Source organism: Sander lucioperca, chromosome 16 (genome assembly GCF_008315115.2).
Source record: "Sander lucioperca isolate FBNREF2018 chromosome 16, SLUC_FBN_1.2, whole genome shotgun sequence".
NCBI lineage: Eukaryota > Metazoa > Chordata > Actinopteri > Perciformes > Percidae > Sander > Sander lucioperca.
This window is the reverse complement of record NC_050188.1, coordinates 26,427,861-26,450,517: the sequence shown is the minus strand read 5'-3', so window position 1 is coordinate 26,450,517 and position 22,657 is coordinate 26,427,861. Positions and strand designations below refer to the sequence as shown.

At 40.1% G+C, this 22,657-nt stretch overlaps 1 protein-coding gene across 1 annotated transcript in view; it reads left to right on the top strand.

The window, feature by feature from the left end:
• Positions 1–3,610: 3,610 nt before the first annotated feature.
• si:ch211-57n23.4 (immunoglobulin superfamily DCC subclass member 3) overlaps positions 3,611–22,657 on the top strand; it is a 33,590-nt gene continuing 14,543 nt past the window's right edge. Inside the window, exons 1-6 of the mRNA XM_031278520.1 lie at positions 3,611–3,653; positions 11,665–11,970; positions 14,427–14,571; positions 15,772–15,902; positions 16,226–16,363; positions 16,488–16,646. Of these exons, the coding sequence (XP_031134380.1) occupies positions 3,611–3,653; positions 11,665–11,970; positions 14,427–14,571; positions 15,772–15,902; positions 16,226–16,363; positions 16,488–16,646 (922 nt within the window). The remainder of the gene's footprint in view (positions 3,654–11,664; positions 11,971–14,426; positions 14,572–15,771; positions 15,903–16,225; positions 16,364–16,487; positions 16,647–22,657) is intronic.

Sequence of the window (22,657 nt, the reverse complement as noted above, 5' to 3'; positions counted from 1 at the left end):
CACTGCATAAAATTACCATAAAGATACCTGGATAATCACAGCTTCATCAAACTTTGCAACCACAAACTAAAGACCTATGGCATTCAGAGGATGTATGGCCTTCCTAGGTATTTTGACCAAAGTCAATTCTCAAGTGGTCAAAATGGTTTTCACCAAATCTTTCTAGCAAATAGTATCAACCCAAAAAATGGATGCAACAACTAAGGGGACATAGTTGAGCATGGGAATGGCCATATACTTCATACTTCATAATGCCCTAAGCCCTTATACACTCTAAACTTCCAAATTTGTATAGGCAGGCGCCTAACCAAAAGACAATGTTTATTACAGATTTGTGACTAAAACACATGACACACCATGCTGAGCTGCATCTCAAATTAATCTTAAGGTTCCCAGCTTTCAGATGATAGCACTGAATAATAGCACTGATGTTGCATGTACTGTTGATCTGCTCTTGTCACCTAACTAAACCTCTGTTCCCCTATAAAAAAGAGAGACACAAATGGGTCTATGGTAACTGAGGGAAGGTAAGCCAGCTGTATTGCTTGACAGAAACAGCTTTGTCTGACTGGATATGTGCAGCTATTCAGTGCTATTATACTGTATGACAGCTTCTGTTCCATTGACAGTATCAGGCGGTTTAGAATGCAGCCATAGTCTTCTTGAAACAACTGAAACACGATTTATTAATCCATAAAGCCAAGTTTCTCTCTGCAATCTAACCCGCAACAAACATTTCATATACCTACTTAAAGGGTACCTATCAGTGCCGTCCAGGAGGAAAGTCAAATACATCACACACAGTCATCAGGTAAGTATTAATAAGTGCAGAATCTCAGTCTCCTTTGGACTACACAATCAAAAGGTAATAATCTAACACATTTCATATGGCTCCCACTGTTGGTATGATTCATCCTTGAGCTTTAGTTTTTATGTGAAACCTGCTGTGTACTGATAAGGGTTTTACAGTTACAGTCAGTAGCTCACCTGGTAAAGCGTGCACCCCATTTACAACTCTTACCCTTAGCAGAGGCCTGGGTATGATTTCAACCTGTGGCCCTTTGCTGCTCTCCTCCCTTTCCTGTGCTAATAAAAAAGGCATGAAATGTCCAAAAATAATGTTAAAAAATTAAATAAAGTTAATCCACTGGGTCTTCACATCCTCAGGTGATGGGATTGAATGAAGACTTTTCTTTTGGTTCTTGCAGCCAACAACAGAACAAGTAACATGCTTTGCTTGTGCTGTGTGACCAAGTTAGGGTTAGGTTGGGGGCTTAAAACACCAAACAGAGAAAGTCACAATGGCAGACAGCTCGGTAGATTCACTACGTATCCCACATGTGAGGATTTTCACCTAGCTGGAGGTGGCTCTATGGCAGAGGTCACCAACTGGTGGACTCCAACCGGACTGCAAGAGGCTTCCATCCAGACAGCGAAGCCATTTGACACAATATATTTATATAAATATAAATATAAATTATATGCATATTTATCTTGTCACAAAAGGATTTTTTAACAGGCAGAACAAGGCCAGCTCTGTAGACCTGTATGGGTCCTGCGACCGCCTACGAGGACAGTGTGCCCTGGGTGTGCCTCATTTGCATGAAGTCTGTTGCGATTGGAAATATTAAACGCCACTATTTGAAACTAGAAACAGACACTTTGAGGAAACTTACCCACAGCAGTCTGAGGTGAGAACTTGGAAAATCAATGTGCTCAAAGCCCAATATGAGCGATCTACACAAGTCCTCACTCTCTCACAGCGCAACAGGTTTTTTTTTAAAGCTAGGAAGTTTGTGCTACCTTCAAGCGATTATTAAGCTCAGGTCAGCCTAAAAGAGCACTTTATTTAGATTTTTTCCTTTTAAGGAGGTTTCAATTTGTATGGACTCAAAGGAATATTTACGAAGACAATTTAGATATGGTTTATGGCACTTTGTTTTTCATTTCATCAGCTTGTTTGAGTTTATTAATGATTTTGCACAGTGGTGTAGTCTACGTGATATGCAGGTATACGCCATATATCCACTAGGAAAGCTCAAGGATTTATAGCGTATTATAGCGTATTTATAAGCGTATACCCGCTTACAAAAGCGCTAGGATACGTAATGACGATTATTTTGTGACAGAACTTTCACATTTTTATTCATAAATTCACCCCGTCTGTGTTGTCAGTCGCCAAGGAACAACAACACAGTTGCTTGGCGGTCATTCTCTGCGCAAATTTGAAAGTAACTAATGTGAAACACTAAAGGAGATATAGAAACCAAAGCAAATTTAAACTTCACTCTTTCAGTGTTTTTGTAAGCCAGCCTGAAGCTACTGCCACTCGATTGACACTGCAGCAGACGTTAACGTTACAGAAACTACAGAAAATGAGGCTGATGCTATATGTGGTAACGTTACAAAAATCGTATGGGGTTGTTGCTCAGGGACGGGCGAGTATGAAGCTGAGAGGGAAAAATTACAGTATACTCACTACAAGAACACTGGACTACACCACTAATTTTGTATTTTACCAAAATGCTTTAACAAAGAAACCTGAAAGACAGAAGAGAGCAGTGTTATACACAGTGTATCCTTTTGTTAAGGTCATCCCCAAAACATAGAACAGTAAAACTAAGAACATTATAGGTTACATTGTTTAATAAAAATGTTGACTGAACTGATTCATTTAGTATTTTTAGGTATTGAATTGTTCAGACCTCTTGCAATTTAAGTTAAATACCCCTGCTCTATGGCATAACATCTGACATTTAAGGACTTGTGTGCTATGATGCTGGTATACATGCTGGTATACAAAATCCTCCATATTTCACATCATATGGATGTGACTACCCTTGAAATCAGATTCGCAGTACCTGATAGTTATTTTTGGAGTAGAGCCAAAACAATAGGGAATGTGTCTGTCCAAAAACGTTGAGTCTGTACCTCTCAAACATAATTCTTTTCATGTGAATTCAGAATGTTTTCCATTCTGATAATGACTACCTGAAAAGGTCATGTATTTATTTTATTAAAAGCTGCTTCAACTCAAATAAAGTAAGCTGAACCTGAACCTGAACCAACTCAGACTGTACTCCTTTAGCCTGGCTTGGAGCAGTGTGTCCAGCTCAGGCCACAGCTATCCTATCAGGCAGGGGGCAGGGCAGGGCAGAGCGGATGGCCAGCAGCCCTCTGTTTAATTGAATATCAATCATGCCTCCCCCCCCCCGTCCCGTCACCTTGGAGCTGTGATTGGTCCATAGCAGACCAACCTGGAGCGGCCGGTGAAAGCTGCTGTATCATTGTCCATTCACTGACAACAATGAGGCTGAATAACTAATGAGCTCCGGCCAGGCTGAAGTGTCTTCCCCGCACTATTCTCAGAGTAGCTTTGGACATGACCAGCAGCCTTCCGTGGGCCATACGCTGGACCAGGGAACCTAAAGAATAGCAATGCTTTCATAAAAACAATATAAATTGTAGCTTTATCACCAAAGAAGATACATAGTAGGAGGATACACACATCTTTCCATTTGGATTACTTTTCTTTTGATCTATTTGATTTTTGAGAGTTCTAAGGGCAAGAAGCTTTGACGTCAAGGAGGTTGGAGTGAAGAGAACCAAAATGAAACCAAGAGTGATTCTCACCTGCCTGGCAACGTTCTACTGTTTAAGTAAGTACAGTTGAGTTTTTAAAATCACTATTGCTTGGTTCAGCTATTACAGAGTGCAGTATTAGAACTAGGGGACTTTGCCAAGTCCAACGAGCAGATGAACTGGAACTCAAATCTCTGGCACCTAGTTATAGTCATCATCATAACAGCTTCCTTGTTGAAGACCCAATTGTTCCCCAGAGAACCTGTCAGTAAGTTTAACAAGATCTATGTTCCAACAGCATTGGTGTATCGTCCATGCATTTTAAGTTACTTAAATTGTTGTAAATTGGAAAAACAGAAAGGCTTCTGCTCTGTCCTCATTTACTAATCCAGGTATTACCAATAAGGACTAAATAATGAGTACCACTCCGTACTGGAAGCTCTTGGCAGTATCTTTATGGATGTGATTTGGTGTTTTACTAATCACCTGCACAAATATGTGCAATTTGCAAACTCAAAGTGACTGTAAATGTCTGCATATAAACTGGAACTAAGCATTAAGTTCCACAAGAACTGTAGATCTGATCCTTCATGTATAATTGTGGCTTTCCAGAAAGGAAGGAAAGCTTCAGAAACACCAAGTCAAACTGTTATTTTCAATACCAAAAAAAGAACCTTCAAAACACGTGGTATATAAATGTATGCATACCGTTATAGTCCATTTAAAAGTTGTTATATTGAAAACATTGAATAACCTCTTTTATTCTTGAGAACATCATGCAAATTACCTGACAATTGTGTCACTTTCTTCCCACTAAAACAGAGAGCTATTGAATGGACATTTATTATTATTAAGTATTCTTAAAATAACTCCTAAAATATGAATATACATGTTTGATCAGATTTAATTCTCAATCTTGAATTAAGAGATCTAAATTGAAGGCCATCAAACACGATGTTGGACGAATCAAGAAAGTTTATTCTTGAACTTAGAAAAAGTAGTTTTACAAATAAATACATAAATAAAAAGGTCCACTAACTATCTGTTTTTGATATTTTAACTAACTAAGCAAACTCCATCTGCTGAGAAAGACTTTAAAGTGCAGTTTAAAGCTCCAGACAAAAGCTAGTAAGTGTGGACCTAGAATTAAGATTAGTTTTTAACTGTTTAACTTGATCTAATTGTTTGCCTCATGGTACCTTTTTGGGGTGACACAAAAAAGACTTTCTGTACCCAGAATTCATTTTTGCACTCTGTACTAATTTATTTAAATTTCAAAACCTAAAGGTCAAGTATCTTAAGTTGACAGTTGTTTTTTAGGCATGATTATCACATACTGTAATAAACCTTTAAAATAACCCACAAAGTTGTAGATGAACACCAAAAATGTTTGATTCGAGAAAAAACAGGAGCTTTGCATGAGAAGGGGAGCAGTGCAGATGGCATAGGAGAGGGGTTAGACGGTGCCCTCTGACCTTTAGGACGGGGAATGGCTCTGGGTCGTCCTGGTCAGCAAAGCAGTCTGTAGGGTGGGTGGTGGGGGGGAAAAGCCACAATAGGCCCCCCAAGTCCTCAGTCTTCAGTGGGCTGACCTTCACACCCTCATCTCCATAACACAGCCCTTCAGTCTGCGCTCAGATTGAGACCTTATTAAAAATATGTGTGTAGAAGGTAATCCCCCCTACAGCTGGCCATGACCATGTCCTCCACAACCCTCCCCTATCAGGGCTCCTTACACACACACACACACACACACACACACACACACACTGTCCACGATGGAGAAACACCCCTCGGTTTAATGCACAGCAGGGACACGAAGGGCCTGTGGTGGCCGGCGTGTGACAGAAAAGAGGCAAACATCTAAATCTGGGGATGGTTTAGGCTAATGCTAACAGGATTTGAACTATGTAAAAAGGTACGATTATGAGGTTGATGGGACTTTCTGTAGAGGGCCCTCATCCAATATTGACCTGACTATATGAGGTGCCAACAGGCAGACACTGCTTTGTGAACTTTAATGCAATACAACTTTTATGAGTCTATTTAACTTCTTTCATTATTGTTTTACCAGTTGGCGTGTAACATCCTCAATGCTTTATATTTCCACTCTGGTAGCACCTTAGAATTTTAATAAGAGCCATATGTCCAGTGCCACTGAGTGGATGACAGTAGAAACATGACCCAGCAGCTTTTGATGACTGACAGTTTGACCAGACAGGATGAATATGTGCTAAATATAAATCCAAGGCTGGTCATCAGCTTCACCAGTAGTTATTGCATGATCATGACATGTACATTCCCTGAGTGTCTTATTAGCTTGTGTTTTGTGAGGCCTGAGTGTCCTGCCAGGCTTTTTGTTTTTCATGAGATTTTCCCTAATAAGAGTTGCTGCACCCACTCTGTGAGCTGACACCTCACTGATTAAAACTGCAGGACAAACAAAGAGGCCTCCTCTCCATCACATTACACATTATTGTTTATTGATCTACCTGGCTGGTGGACCATGTTTTTTTGGCAAGGCTTTTTAAATCTGCACTGACCATTAGAAATCAACCCCCAAATGCAGATGGGACATCTGGGCCCAGGGGCTCATGGGGCCAATATCAGTTTATGCATAGGTAAGCATGTTATCAATAGGTCAGTAAACTAAGATAAGTTGCTGTAAAAAGACCAAGCCTGATCCCATCCTAAATTTGACCTTAATAACATTGTATTGGAATCGAACATTAGAATGTCAATCTTCATATCATATCATAGACACTTTGTAGGTCTCACATTCAGGATATTTACAAAATTAAGTTAAGTTCTGTGAGAATCTTTGGGGGACCCATTTACTCTACCCAATTGATCCTGTACCCCAACTGTATTATTGTAATATTTGAAGTGGTATTGTGAATAAAATGAAACTGAAATCTGTACAAAGCACAGAATTTCTAAACTGTCAAGTTCAGAAAGTTGGAAGATTGCGGAATAAAGAAATTACTTTTTTTTTTTGTACAAGCTGTCTTAAAACTATGCCTTTTATCTGTTTAAACTGCTCTTTGAGTCATGGACACAAGCATGTTTTACCTCCATTCCTTTCTGAGAAACACTCAGTGTTTAGACATTGAACTTGGCATATGCCACCCAGTAAATGGCCATTAGTTGTCTTAAACAAAGACCTAGGCAGACCCCCTATAACAACTACAAAAGCAAGTTTGTGAATCAGCTGAGTGAACTTGCCATCTCCTAAAAAGGAGAGTTTTACTCCCATTAGGAGGACAAAAGAGGAAGGGCTTAATGCCTGCCTGGCCATTCCCTTCTTCCAGCTCAGATCTCCAACCGCACACTCATTGTTTAAACCGCTTTTTCTTCTGAAACATATAATAAATAAAGAGGTCAGGGGCAGAAAAAAATGAAGAGAAATACTAGAACATATAATATTGCACATGTTGCAGCTTTTAATGTGATCCTTTTTTTATATTATTATTAAATTATCAAACATATGCTCAAATGGTATATCTGCAGATATGTGCAGTGAATTCATCAAATATGAATATAATGAATATTCTACATGCCATTCCTAGCTCTAATCCATGCAGCCCTCCAAAGTTGCCTTTCACACAGCGATGTCTGAAGGGTAGAATGAGGATAAAAGAAAATAAATTGATGGAAGGATTTGTATATGGTGTTCAAGACCCCTTTCTTTTTCTTTTTCTCTGTCCCTATTTCATGGGGGGGGAGGGGGGGAGAGACAGAAATCTGTGAACTTCAGGGGCTTCAGTCTCGCTAAACAATAGCAGTGAAGGGCTGGACACAAGCTGCCTCCCCCAACACCACCACCCTCATCTACACATCCATCCTCCTCACCTCTGACTCTCTCACGACCCCTGAGGGGCTCGGGGTTAAGCACAGGGTGCTAGTGAGGGGGTTACTGGGCAACCCCCTCACTTCAAAAAATCTCATTATTTTCCTACCCCTATATTGAAAATAGTCCTAAATAATCTTTAATGCTTTGCACTTAATCACACTTCAGGTAGGTTCAGCTTCTTGGAAATTGCATAGGATACATTTAACTCCTCCGTTCTGGAGTTGCCTTAAAGGCTGTTGTCTAACAGCCCTTAGTCTTGAAACTCTATTACCATCCTTCATCCATCTTGATGCAGAGAGTGTCACTGCATTTCAGGCTTCAAACTGGAAACAAGACTAGGGATTGATCCCAAGTCAACGGCAATATGTCAAGGTACAAATATCAACGGTTAGCTCAAAACTGCTATTGAGTTACAGCTTATTTGATGCACTTGTACAATCTAATGCAATCCAATTCAATAACCCCTGCATTTTTTCAATCAAAATTCAATTTTTTTGGACATATTTTGGTGTCAATTCAAATAAATGGTCATTTCCAAAGCTGTAATTTGAGGTGGTGTTGTATTGGACTGTATTGTCCTGAAAGATATTCCTATTTTTGTCTACCCAGGCCTAAAATTTACCAAAGAGTTGAATTAATACTTCACTCCAACACAGTGTCAACAAAAGTTTGCATGATAAACTTCACAAAGATCCAAATGACTGAAAGGCTGTTGTATTGGATTGCATTAAATTGTTGACACACAATAACTTTGATTTGTACCTCAACCAGTTCCTTTTTACATGATGAAGTGATTAAAATGTGTAGATGATGGAAATAAATGATTACACTGTTTGGGCAGCTAAGAAAAACTGATACACTCTAGTGGATATGCTCCATTCTGCTCTTTGATATTACATTATACCTCACATTGACTTATGTTATCTCACAGTACCTTGAGTTATGTTACCTTAAGTTATGTTGACTTAAGTTACAATACCTTAATCAACGTTACCATAAGTTAAATTACCTTAAGTTGCGTTAGCTAATGTTATGTTACCATAAGTTACCTTACCATAAGTTACTTTAAGGTACATTACCTTACGTTACCTTAAGTTAAGTTAAGGTGCCTTATCCAACATTAGCTTACAATACATTCCCTTGTGCCCCCTTAAATTGTCTGACATTACCTTTCATTGCCTTGCATTCCATAACTTTATGTTGCCTCATGTTGTCTTGCATTGCCTTACATTACCTTACTTTAGCTTATGTTAGCAAAATTCAAGATATGGGATACCTTATGTGTCTGTACTAGCACAGTAAAATGTTGTTTTGGAGGAAGCCTGTAGATGCCTAATCAAGCATTAAAATATATAAATATATCAAGCATATAAATTATAACACTATAAAAGTATATAATTTAAAATAAAATACAAAATGTAAAAACAAGAGAAATATATCTTAAGCTTTTAAACAGTCACAGGGACTGAGATATAATAACCACAGTCTGAGCCAGTAAAAAGAGTTGCACATGGATTTACATGTGTAACTGTGTATATGTATGGCTGTAATGAGTCCAGTTCGGTTCTAGTGGTGGGGGGAGAGCTGTGTTCAGCAGTCTGACAGTAGATCTCTGCCAGCTGCTCTAATGCAGGAAGTGATGATGGATTCTATGGTGCACCTGTAAAAATCTAAGCTTATGTTGATCTGTGTTTTACCCTGGTATTTGGTCATAGTTTAGACTAGGCTAGCATTTACATGCCTGAGATAATATATAAACAAAATAATAATATATACTGTATAAGCAACCAGTCTTTAGAAGTCATCTTGCAGTGTATTCTAAATCCTGTGCATGCTATACAGATGTAATGCTGATTATTTAGAGAAAACCAGGCATAGAAATTAAACACTGCCCTTTTGGGCCTCACAGTTTGCAACACCATGTGTTTGATAACCATGGCCACAGAATGTGATGCAAGTCCCCCCTTGGGAACCCTGAATTTCATTACCAGGCCTAAGGGATGGGAGGCTCAGGGGGGTTGCAAGGTTCTATCAGCCCAGACCCACATCCTCTTTGCTGGCTGCATCTGCTGGGTGGGAGCATTAGAATTCAATTTAAAAATAATTTCAAAGGAGGACAGATGCTCATTTCTTGATGTGACACATCAGTGAAGCCAATGACAGAGATCAGGAAGAGGGGGGAACAGCCCTGCTGTATGTCCAGGCTGTGAAAAAGCTCTGTGGCTGTGTTTTATAAGTGACAATCCATAATATGATGAGTTGTCATTAAACCTTAAAGCCATTTCATCAACTATCTTGTCAACAAGGAGTAATTAACCTGCACGTATGGATGTAAGACAAGGTGGGCAGTAATGAAATTGTTAAAGCGTCAACTGAACAAAATTTAAAATATTTTCTCACACTGTCTGGCATTTAGGAGGTCTCTATCCATGCAGATAGTTTATTTTTGACATATATGTTTTCCAGAGATGTCTGCCTACACCCCAGTACAATGGAGATACTTTATTTATTTTTTTATCTCTAGTGAAAAAATGACATTTGAAAAACTCAACAGTAACATCTGTTTTTAGTGTCCCTGTTACTGTGGATTATGTCGAGTAACCAGTACTTTGGAAATACATGTTACTGTCGAAATGTTTCATCTAATCGTTAAATGCTGTAAGCACAACAAACAACATTGTATTGGGTTAGAGGCCAAACATGTCAGAGAGATATACTGTATGTCAAAACCCAGTAGTATCTGCATTGCTAGTTACCACTAAAGGTAAGTAAGAAAATGTTTGGTTTTAGTTTTTAAAGAAAAATACAAATCAGTGGGAATACAAATGTGTACGGATAGTGTTGTGCTGATGTTCAACACATCAGCAAACAGCATCAGCTGGCTTTCGGAGTGGAAATTAAATGGGAACAGAATTGCACAAAATAACTGAAGCTAATCCAAACTCATTTTCAGCTGCAAGCTGCTGTGTGTGTGATGTGATACTTGATGATGGCTGAACAATAATACATGTTGTTGTCCAGCTCACAGCCCAGCTGAAGGAAAGGGTTGAACTGGTTGAACAGATGCAAGACTCCATAGTGACATTGATAAGGCATTGTGCAAGTTCAAGTGCAACTGCGTTTGTTTCTGCTTTCAGCTGGAAAGGAAAGTGGCTATTGCAAGGGTTCAAGGCTCTTTGCATATTAGGGACATTACCACCAAAAAAGACTGAAAGAAGATGGGGAAGACTGGGAGTGTCACCAAGGTCACAGAGGGGAGGGGACAAGAGTGAGGAAGAGAGCTCTGGTGGCATGGGAAAGTCACCTCAGAGATGGATCTGAAAGGACTAGATGAGACGGGAGGGGTGGAGGGGATGCATAAGAAGGGGCAGATGGTGCCCTAGGGTGCATGGTGGCTGACGGGAGTTTTTACAGAGGTTACTGTGGTTTAGGTTCAAATAAGCATAGTCACAACACTATTGTCACAATTGGCCCCTGCATCAATGGAGGGTCTCCTAACTTGACCCCAGCAACCCTTGCCAGTGTTCTCCTCCCCAGCCCGGGTATTGTTGTTGCCCTCTCTGGCTGGATGGCTCGCTGGCATCCAGCATCCATTGTGGCTCGCCTTCAGTAAAAGTGTTATAGGCCGCAAAACCAAATGCACCATCAATCAAATGAGGCGGTTTCTGGTGTTAAGTGAGTTTTTTCAGGCAATTCGGTTAGGGTTCTCTGAGACTTGGTGTCTTCCAGAAAAGCCTCCCCTTGTGCTATCTTCTCTGGAACCATGGGATGTTAGTGGATTTGAGATGAAAAATCCTCCTATGTCTTATACAAAACACTCCTGCAGTTCAAGGTTGCTCTTCCGCGTACAACTCATTCCATGTTAAAGCAAAAACGTCCTTTGGTTCTAAATGATAGTTTCATTGGATTTTTTGACTGGTTTCTCAAGGTGTGGACTGAACGAGAAGGACAGCTGGACTGTTTATTTGTCACCTTGGGGAAATTCCTTTTTTCATTGTTATTTTTCTTAATTAACACACACACACACACACACACACACACACACTGACTTGTATTGAACCTTCCATCACTTCCAGATGGTTTAATAGAATTACATAAACCTGATTACAATTCTGAGTTTGATTATTCCTCTGGATTGTGCAACAAATTATCATTTCGAGTAAGTAGATTTGTAGTTATAGAGCCTTTCTCTCTCTGATAACCTGTCTTTATCTTTCTTCTGTCTGCAGGTGGCTGTTTGGCCTCAGAGCTGTCTTTCCTGCTGGAGCCAAGTGATGTGATCGCGGTAAGGGAACGCCCGCTTATGCTCGACTGTCGGGTGCAGGGTGAAGAACCGATCATGGTTACATGGCGTAAAAACGGGGTGCCTTTACCCACCAGCCAGCGGGTTCAGGTGCTGGCAAATGGCACGTTGGTCATCCAGAGCTTCCAGAAACGCAAAGAAGGGAGCGACGCGGATATGGGCGAGTACGACTGCGCTGCCCAAAACCGCTATGGCATGCTGGTCAGCCGCAAGGCCAAAGTCCTTTTGGCATGTAAGTGTTCGACAGTGCAACACAGCACATTACTGTTACATTTTATATACTTTTCATGCCATACAATTATATTTGCTTTGGAACAGTACAAATATTGCTCAGGGATGGACAGAGATAATGTCACTGGTTATCTTATGTCCTGATGAGCAGAACAAGTTTCTCACAGTGCAAATGAGTTGACTGCAAAGAGGAAGTGCATTGCATTCGCTACCACAACAACCTTACACCATCTCTTCTTACAGCTACATTGATAGGATATGGAAATATAGAAATCTTAATTATGAGATCCTTATTTCATAATTATGGAAAAAATCTCCTTATTTAGATACTAATAATGAGATCCTTTTGTGTAATTTGGAGATGCTTAGTCATAATTTCAAAAACAAAATCATAATTTTCTTTCTTTGGATAAGGCAATTTCCTTTTATAGAGGTCTGATAAAAATATGAATTCAAGGTCAAAGTAATTACTTGTTTTCCAACAAAGAATGCTCATTGTAATTATAGGCCGTTGCCAGGACTTTAAAAATACTTAGATCATGAGTCCCCATTCACACCCAACGCCAAACACCAAAATTATAATAATTACAAAAATGAGTGCCCTTCTAGTTAATAAATGTAAAATAAACTATGTATTATTACCACCTCATAGCCTTAATAAATTCATCCTCTGTTTCATAACCACATTTATCACCGCTGCAGCGATTCGACTTCGACGAGATTGACAGTCAAATCCGGCTCCTTAGTTAAAATCATTGAAGAGTCGACTATTCGGGGTCACTGCTTTTAATATAGTTGTACATATACATAAATTCTAGTGCCTATTTGAGCATTTCTTTATAGGGCTCTCAGTGCAGAGGCTACCTTGGAACTGTTCTGGAATATTAGTGTCTCGCTCAGTGGGACATAGGTGATCGCAGCAATGATACTGGTGAATACGTAAGATATTCTCATATCCGGTAGGAATGATGGATACAACTGCCCAAATGCCAATAATCACATAATAATACAGTAATAAGATGTAAAGACTGCACTCTCTACAGTCCTGCTCTCCTACTTGAAGATAACAAAGAGTCCTTGCTTTGTCGTTACGATTGTGTTTTTTTTTTTACTGTAGATGCAGGAAGTGTATGTGGATGTAGATTGTATATATTCAGAAATCTAAATTAAATAAAAAAAAGATAAACAGTCATTTCCTCCAGCATTTTAATATTCATATCCCTGCAATATCCACAGGCCATGAACCTGCACAGAGAGCAGAGGATGTCTCACAGTTAGTCACCACATGTTGCCTTCTCTCTGTCAAAACATCCCATAGTCTTTGTTATAAATGATACTGCACACAGTGAACACCTCTGCATCATACTTGGCAACCCAAGCCCCCCTCTGACTCTTTGATCCTTTGTTGTCAGAGGGAACAGGCGCCCAGATACGAACCTTACACAAAACATACCAGCTTGTCCTTATGGAAAGCCTATAAATGACACTGCTCAGCACATGTAGGCATGTACATTACTGTACACACATACCTGCACTACTTGTATAACCTCCTCCTCTCCACCCCCACCCCTTCAATTAGACCAATAAAACCAGGGGTTTATGGTTAATCCAAGAGAATTACGACTATCTTGAGGTGGTCTTACATCAATGCAATGAGTTGCCATGGTGATTCTCTCTCATTTGCAGCTCCTTCCTCTATGGTATACACCCTTATTGATTATGGCCACCAGGTCATTAGGAATCCTGTGTGTGTGTGTGTGTGTGTGTGTGTGTGTGTGTGTGTGTGTGTGTGTGTGTGTGTGTGTGTGTGTGTGTGTGTATGTGTGTGTGTGGGAATACACGACGTGGCAACATATGGTGAGCACGGTTGTGGGCGTAAAAAAATATATCATGACTTACAGTAACAACGGCTACACATCATTTTGAAATGGATTGTAAAATTATTCTAATCTAACCCGAAACTCTTTATATTAATGGCTATCAATAGCTTGCCAAGCTGTTTCCCAAAAATGTTCTTGCAGATGCTGTAAAAACAAAAGGCTGATGGAAAATCTCTTTCCAAATTCAGAAAAGTTGGAAATATCAGGAAAGAGAAGTGGAGGAATAGAAAATGTGTTTTAGTGTCTTCAAGTTTGAAAATCTGGCATGAGCTAGACGCCACTAATCATCTCCACCAATCTCTCCAAAACCCCTGGATCCTATATTTCCCATAATGTAACCAATAGCATATTTTTGTCATCAGGGTTATTTCCTCTGACTTGACAAAGATCCTTCAAAGTCACAGAAGACATTATATAAAAAAAAATTAACTTTTTTATAGGCTAAGTAGTGGTAACCCTGACTGATAAACTGATCTTTGTGTGTAGGATTGGTGGAGTGCCCCTTCAGTGTTTCAAAATAAAATGCATATCCAGTTTTTTCCTCATTAAGGCTGATCTTTGTGTGGTTTACCTTCAGCTCTTCCTAAGTTCCACACCCACCCACTGTCCATGACTGTGGATGAGGGAAGTGTCGCTCGCTTCCAGTGTCAGATCAACGGAGTACCTGAGGCCAAAATCACCTGGGAGAAAGACCGAGTACCACTCAACAACACTGACAACAGGTAACACCATACACACATGCACTACAGTGTATGTAATAATACACTTTATTTATATAGCACTTTTCTAAACTGCTTTACAGAAGAAAATAAAAAAAGAAAAGGTAGAATAAATTAGAATAAGGCCAAAGGACATGAGCACAGACGAAGACAATAAAATGGACCGAACAAATAAAAACAGCATAAATAAGAACATATATTAAACATTTCCAAAAGCTTTTACAGAGAGAAAAGTTTTTCAGAATAGATGTTTTAATAATACTCTGCATACCATCACAAAGTACAATTTTAGTTGTTATGTAGTTTTTGTGTGTAAACACCGCAGTGGCTAACACACACACACTGGTTTATTGATGCTACTTATTCCAACGGTGTGAATTGGGTGTGCCCTTGCCCCCACCAGGAGCAGACAAGCTCTGACGGTGGGATTTAATTATTATTTCTTTTTAAATTAAATTATTCAATTATTTATTTTACGTTATAAATCTGATTTTATTTTGGCACATAGCATTTTCAGTTTGTGTGCCCACGTACACTTTTAGTATGGACACACTGTTTTATAAATGAGACCGCAGGTCATAAAGTCAGACATGTATTCAGGGGCAAGGCCATTTAAAGCCTTAAAAGTGAGCAATAGGATGTTTAAATCAATTGGAAATCTAACAGGTAGGCAAGCACAGGGGTTATGTGATCATGCCTCTTTGTCCCTTTAATGAGTGGCGCAGCAGCATTTTGTACCACAGTGGAGGGAGCCCTCTCGGATGCCCGCTGTAGGACCCTTGTTGCTCCTTTAACTACTACTATTACTACTACTACTGTACAAAATGTACATTTAACATAGTACATTGTGCTGATAAAGCCTCTCTTTCACTCTTCATTTAAAGTAAACATTTGAATGAAGGACTTTTACTGTGCAGTATTAATAGTTTTACTGGAGCCCCCAAATCCCTAAATCCACCCCTGAAATAAATACCCAAGTCACAGCTGCTCCCAGTCAGAAACACACTCACTGTATACTGAAATACTGTAGGATTAAAGTACTGTAACATATGCCTTGTTTGCTTGTTTGGGGTGTTACATTTCATTACAACACATTCCAGTGGCTTCACTTATGGTTAAAACAGAGGGGACATATATTTGTTTAGCATGTCTGTAATAGTTTTCGGTGGTTCACCTGCGCCCATCCCTCCCCTCCCTATCCAGATACACTCTCCTGCCAATGGGTATTCTCCAGGTGACAGGCGTGAGGCAGGCGGATGCAGGGGTTTTCCGCTGTGTCGCCACCAACCCTGCCAACACTCGCTACAGCCATGAGGCCATGCTCAACATCACTGGTAGGTGGACACACATGTTGTAATATACAAGTAGTTAGAGAAAGACCTCTGTGGAGTGAATAAGGGTTAGGAGGTATATTCCCTTTGGCTGTAGCTACATTATTTGTTCCTGTGTGTATTAAGCTTTAAGGATATATGGATTTTGTCTATGTACCTGTAGAGGTAATTGTCTTTACTGCACTATATCTCAGATGTGTTTGCCATTTTATGCCAAACAACAGTCCTTAACATGAATTGTGTTTTTATCCCAAAATGAAGGCTTTTACAACAGAAAGCTTTATCATCTCATCCATATTCACTGTTTGTTTCCTTCATTCTTCCAGGTGGAGCACTAAGAACCTACAAGGAGCCGGTCATCCTGTCAGGACCCCAGAATCTGACCATTACTGTCCATCAGACAGCCATCCTGGAGTGCATTGCCACAGGAAACCCAAGGCCAATTGTTTCCTGGAGCAGGCTAGGTACCACTGGACATTTCTAATAGAATGTACATGATTGGAGGAGAATTAGTTATTAACATGCAGCATGTTGTTAAGTTTTATTTCACAAACCATCTCTGTGTGTCTCTGTGTCTGTGTCCATCAGACGGACGCTCCATTGGGGTGGAGGGTATCCAGGTTCTGGGGACGGGGAACCTGATGATCTCAGATGTTTCCCTGCAGCACTCTGGTGTGTATGTGTGTGCTGCCAATCGGCCCGGCACCAGAATGAGACGTACTGCACACGGACGACTCGTGGTACAAGGTGAGGCCATACAGAGACATACTGCTGAAGTGCTCTTGAGCAAAGCACTTAACTGTCTACTGAAAAGAAATGCTTTCTATTCTAATCTATACTATACTATACTATACTGGCCCAGTAGAGCTCCTCACTAGCCACTGATTTTGTATTGACTTCTTTGCTATCATATCTACATCAGGTGAGAAGATGGTTATACGTTATAATATCTCTGTGGCCAGTACAGACAAGGCCATAACCAGCATTTCGAAAATACTGAGGTTATGAGTACAAATTTCACAAGGTCAACCCTTCTCAGAAATGTATGGCTACTGTAGCAGGCACCGAAATCTGTAACTGTTTCCTATTATTATTGTACGTCTTACATAATATACATTTCTTTAAATTTCAAAACCCTCATCATACAGCCAGGGATATAATTAAGGTGGAGAAAGCTTGATCGCTTTAAAATTGTATTTAAGTAATTGCCTAACATCTGTGAATTAATAATACTAATGAATGAATTCAATTATGGGTATCAAAAGTGAAAACATACACTTGTAACTTATTTAAAAGTTAGCTAGTTGCTAATAAAGCTAATTATTAATATTCACCTATTTTCTGTTCAAATACAGTGCTCCTTTATCCTGTCAACACCATTATCAGGACAGTATTTAAGGAATGCTGTGCGTGGTCACTAAATTGTTAGAAGTTGTATTTTTTTCCGCATTTGACATAGCTAGGCTAGTAGTTTATTCTTGTTCCCAGTGTTTGTGCTAAGCTAGGCTAAACATGTCCTGGCCCTATCTCTGTACTGGACACACAGAGATGAAACTGATATCCATCTGAAACATCTGAGTCTGGGGAAGAAAAACAAGCAAATATTGGACTGTTCCTTTAATATAAAAACACATCAGTGCAGGGCATGGTGCATTCAGGGAAGGAACGGCTGAGTGAAGATACACTGAAGATACATTTGTTTGAATTATGTATAAACATATGAAACTACTACTACTACTACTACTACTGGGCATACTGTTCTGTAAACTGACCATCTGATACAGACACATCCTGTCTGCACTTGGCCATGTTAACTGGCGGTGGTGGTGAGGTGCGAGGAAAGCTCCACCCTTTCTTCTCACCTTTGCCCTGGTTGTTTAGTGGGGGGTGGGAGGCTGGGAGCATGGGCCTGCTGTATGGTGACACTATTGGTGTGAGACCCCTTCCCCTCCCCACCTCACCTCAACCACACATATGCATACCCCTTCTTCTTTTCTAACAATTTAGCACTGACACCAGTGTTCAGCTCTGTGTGTGTGTGTGTGTGTGTGTGTGTGTGTGTGTGTGTGTGTGTGTGTGTGTGTGTGTGTGTATGTGTGTGTGTGTGTGTGTGTGTGTGTGTGTGTGTGTGCACCCATCAGTAGAATTATTTATGTTTCTCTATGATGTGGACTCATCCATCACCCTGCAGATGTCCATACACTCAGCCCACTTATATTTCTCACTGCCACTAGCTGTCCTGAGGCCAGCTCACTTAGCTGCAGAGTATTGAGGGCGTGCAAGAGGGGCCAGTCAGAAACATTAACATTGTCAAGTGTTCAGTTTCTAATTACCAAGCTATCTTTGATTTCTCTGTAGATGTATGTTCCTGCAAATGACGGGAGTACAATTTGATTTTCAGAAAGGATTTAAAACTATAAAAGCCTACTGTAAATCCTCAAACCTCAAACACATCCAGTTTTTACAGCGTACTGCATACAGACAGAGATGTTAGGAAGACCAGTGGTGGGGGAGTGACAGCATACATTCACTCAAGTACTGTATGCTACTACTTCTACTTCACTGCAGTTCAGAAGGAAATATACTGTTTACTCCAATGCATTTATCCGACAGCTAGTTTCTTAAGATTTCACTTACAAAACAAAATTTGACAGAATTTCTACATTAATGTATTTCTGTTTTTACTTGGGTCAAGGATCTGAGTACTTCTTTTACCATTGACTACAACACAGTTCTTAATGCAGTCACAAGAGCATTAAAGTGGTACTCCATTCATTTTTTCCATAAAGTTGAGGCCAATATTTCCAGTCCCCAGTATTGATCAAATACCAAATGATCCTACATTTCCCATAATGCACCTAATAGCATTTTTTCTTTTTTTAAGATGATTTTTTGGGCTTTTTCCATTTTATTAGACAGTGAAGTTAAAGAGGAAAGGGGGAAGAGAGAGAGGGGATAGCAAGCAGCAAAGGGCCACAGGTCGGATTTGAACCTGGGCCGTTGCCAAGGACTCAGCCTACATGGGGCGCACACTCTACTGGGTGAGCTAGTGGTCCCCCCACTAATAGCATTTTTTAATCAGACCCTCCCTGCTAGGTAAATGTGTAAAGTTGGTGGGGTGCCTCCTTCAACAATTCTAAACCAGACTGATTGTTCCTCTTACTGCTTGTTTTCAGTGAACACACAACACTGAAATCACAACTCTCCTGTATGTATTCAGTTTAAGGGTCCTATTTTAACGATCTAAGGTCACGGCATGAAGCGCCTGGTGCAGGTGTGTTTAGGGCGTGTTCAAATCCACTTTTGCTAGTTTGACGGCTGATAAAAAGGGTCTGTGCGCCAGGCGCACGGTTCTAAAGGGTTGTACTTAGTGTCTTCATTAATCAGAGGGGTGTTTTGGGCGTAACATGCAATAAACCAATCAGAGATCATCTCCCATTCCCTTTAAAAGCCAGGCCCGTTTGGACCTTGGAGCATTGCTATTATGATGGAGGATTTGCACCGTAATATTTTGATTTGTAATCTTCTGCATGTGTGTGTGCTGCTGTGCGTCCCTGTGTGTGTAACAAGCATAGTGTGTGTGCGCTGTGCACGAGCCTAGGAGCATTTTACTAATGCTCTGTTAAAATAACAATGAAATGCTGCGTTATTGACTTTAGACCAGGTTTTTGTTGGTCAATGGCGCGATCACTTCCCGCTGCCTCAAGATAGCAATACTCCCAGAATGCACCTGAACACACCTCCCAGTAAGACCAGCACACCCATGGGCCACAGATGGGCACAGGTGCATTTGCTATTTAAACAACGTGGGCGCTGGATGGGAAATTGATCTGTGTCGGTCTTAAACTAGCAAAGACACTTGCATCGGGCTTTGCGCTGCGTTGCGCCGTGTGCAAGATAGGACCCTAAGACTTTATTATCAGTGTTGTGGTGCTTTGTCACATCAGGAGTGTATTTAGTAGTTATTTATGTATTTTATATATATATGATTGAGAAAATATAGTAGGCTATATACTCTATACTATAACTTCGAATAATGTACAGCATTTGAAATATAAACCAAAAGAAAAAGCTGAAGCACAGTTCATAAGATTTCTTGTAATCCTAATTACATTAATCTAAATTCATATAATTTAGCTTTGCCTTCATCCATCCATCTCATTGTTCCTGTTGTGTCCGACTCTTTGACCGGATCAATCAATACTTGCCCCTGTCACACTCTCACACTGATTGGCAGTGCCTTTAATGTAAAGGAGGGGCCTGATCTCTAATATATTCATGAATGTATTGATCAATTTCCTCTCTTTTTGGAGTTGAGAGAGAACAAGCAGCTTTAGGCTTTGGTCATCTGGTAACATGGCCACCCACAAAGTGGTTTTTCAAAGTGTTTTAGTGTAGAAGTCAAAATGTCCTCATCCAAAATTAGATTATTACAACAAAACTGTAGTAGGCGAGAGCTGAGATTTGTTATAATTAAAAGGTGAGAGGCATCTCTACTAATGTCTTTAATGACACTTGGTCATTTTAGGAAATACTAATTATCTTCATACATCTGGGCCAATGTTTGGCTTTTTTTTTTAGGTTTTGATAATAGTGTAATACGTCTGATTTCAGTGTGTAAGCAATCGGCAAAAACTGTCAAATATGAAATACAATTGAACCTTATTTGAAACAGACATTTGTATAAAACAAAACATTTATATCCAAAGTGTATATTATGAAGTATTTTAGAAATATGTTTAAAAATGTTTATAGTTCATTTTTGCAAATAGAGTGCCTAAATTAGTAGAAAACGTTTGCTCCATGACAAAATGGAGCAAACATAAAAGATGTTGTGATGACTCACAGTGAAGCTGAATGTTTTTCATTATTTAGCTTAAGTCAAGTTCAGTCGCTATCAGTGGGGCTGGCTGCTGTTTGGGTTTATAGGGTGAAGGTTAGCAGAGGTCTGAACTTTCACACAGTGTGTGTGTGTGTGTGTGTGTGTGTGTGTGTGTGTGTGTGTGTGCGTGTGTGTGTGTGTGTGTGTGTGTGTGTGTGTGTGTGTGTGTGTGTGTGTGTCCACGGTCATGGTCAGGATAAAGGGACAAAGAAGACAACATACAAAGAGACAAAAAGTGGAGGACATCTAGACGGTCAATGCAGGGTACAAGGCGCAGGATGGGGGTCTAAGGGGAAGGGAGGGGAGGGTGGGGTCGGAGGACCTGCAACCTCTGACCCTTGACCCCTGACCTCTGACCATTGACAGGAGGATTCAGGGCGTATGTCTGTGAAAACGGTTGGAGCGAGGGAGGAGGGGGTGGAGTCAGGACAGACAGATAGGGAGTTGGAAGGAGAAAGGAGGTGTGGTCCCAGGGTTAATTAGGGAGAGCTGGAAGATGAATAGCATCCCGGCGGAGGGGTCAGGGCAACCAGGGTATTACTACGTAGAGGGAGACACAAAGGATGGCCAGCCATTTTGGAGAATGGCTTAAAACACGCCCATCCATCCCTCCCTCCCTCCCTCCCTCCCTTCTCATGTTTGTTATGCAGACGAGATAAGTTGCACATCTTTCATCATGCAGACCCCGCTGAGGGCCTTAGTACACTTTTCATACATACAAGTACAATTTCAAGTTACTGTAGTGTACGTCACCTCTGGGAGGAAAAAGTTTAGGGGTTATTTTTACTCAGCTGTACTGATACTTTAACTAAAGTAAAGTAAATACTTAAAAGCTTCATCCACCACCATATTTAAATACACATTATTTGTACCTAACTAGTAATGCATAACTCTAATGTTCCAACTCAACAATATATATACATTACCTTGTAGCATCTACCAGTGTTGTCTGAATGAAGATTTCCCATGTTTGTTACCTCTGTGTGTCTTCTTCCAAGAGGGAAACTTTTGAATTCTCGCTTCAGCGAAACGAGGCGGACCTGGTGGAAGTTAAGCTTTCACTGTATGTGCAATATGCATTTCTTTTCACACAGCAGGTCACATGTAAGCTATGTCTTTCTGTGTAAGCCTAAATTACAAGTAAACATACACATCAACAAATATAGAGACTTAAGTTTTCGTTAATAAATAATTATGCATTTGGGTTTGAATGGATCACTGTCCGTTTTGACTGATCCCAGCAATTCATTCAACTGCGTATAAACTCTTACTTTACTCTTTATTATACAATTAAGTAACTTCTATCTAATATCCTTATTCTTTCTGAAAAACCTAACGTTGGTACTTACTGTGTACTGTTCCTATTTCCTTAGAATTGGTACCATATTACATAGTTCTAGGAAATTATTAAGAAATTAGAAGACCTTAGGCATTACCCATTAAAATTCTAAAGTAATATACTTATTGCAGTTATATTTAGAACCTCTGGACGCTAATGTTCCTCAGAGTACCTTCATTTACATCCTCAGCTACATGACTCATCATTAGATACAAGTAAGTAGGCAAAATATAATGTTCAGTTTTATGAGGAAAATGTCACAGTATGGCTCACAAATATGTAAATCTAGTTATGTTCAGGGCCTGTCCAAACAGTGGACAGATGTGTGGAACCCCCTAAACAGGCTACAAACACAAGGGACTTAACGTAATAAGAAGAGGTAGGTGTGGGGAAACTCAAGGTCAACAGAATCACCAATCAATACAGAGTATGGATCCACTGATGAATGGTCAGCTGAGGATGCCTGACACTTTCTAACATTATGGTGGGACAGCTGAACAGATGAAGGGGTGGACAGTTATCCCCTGAGAGATAACG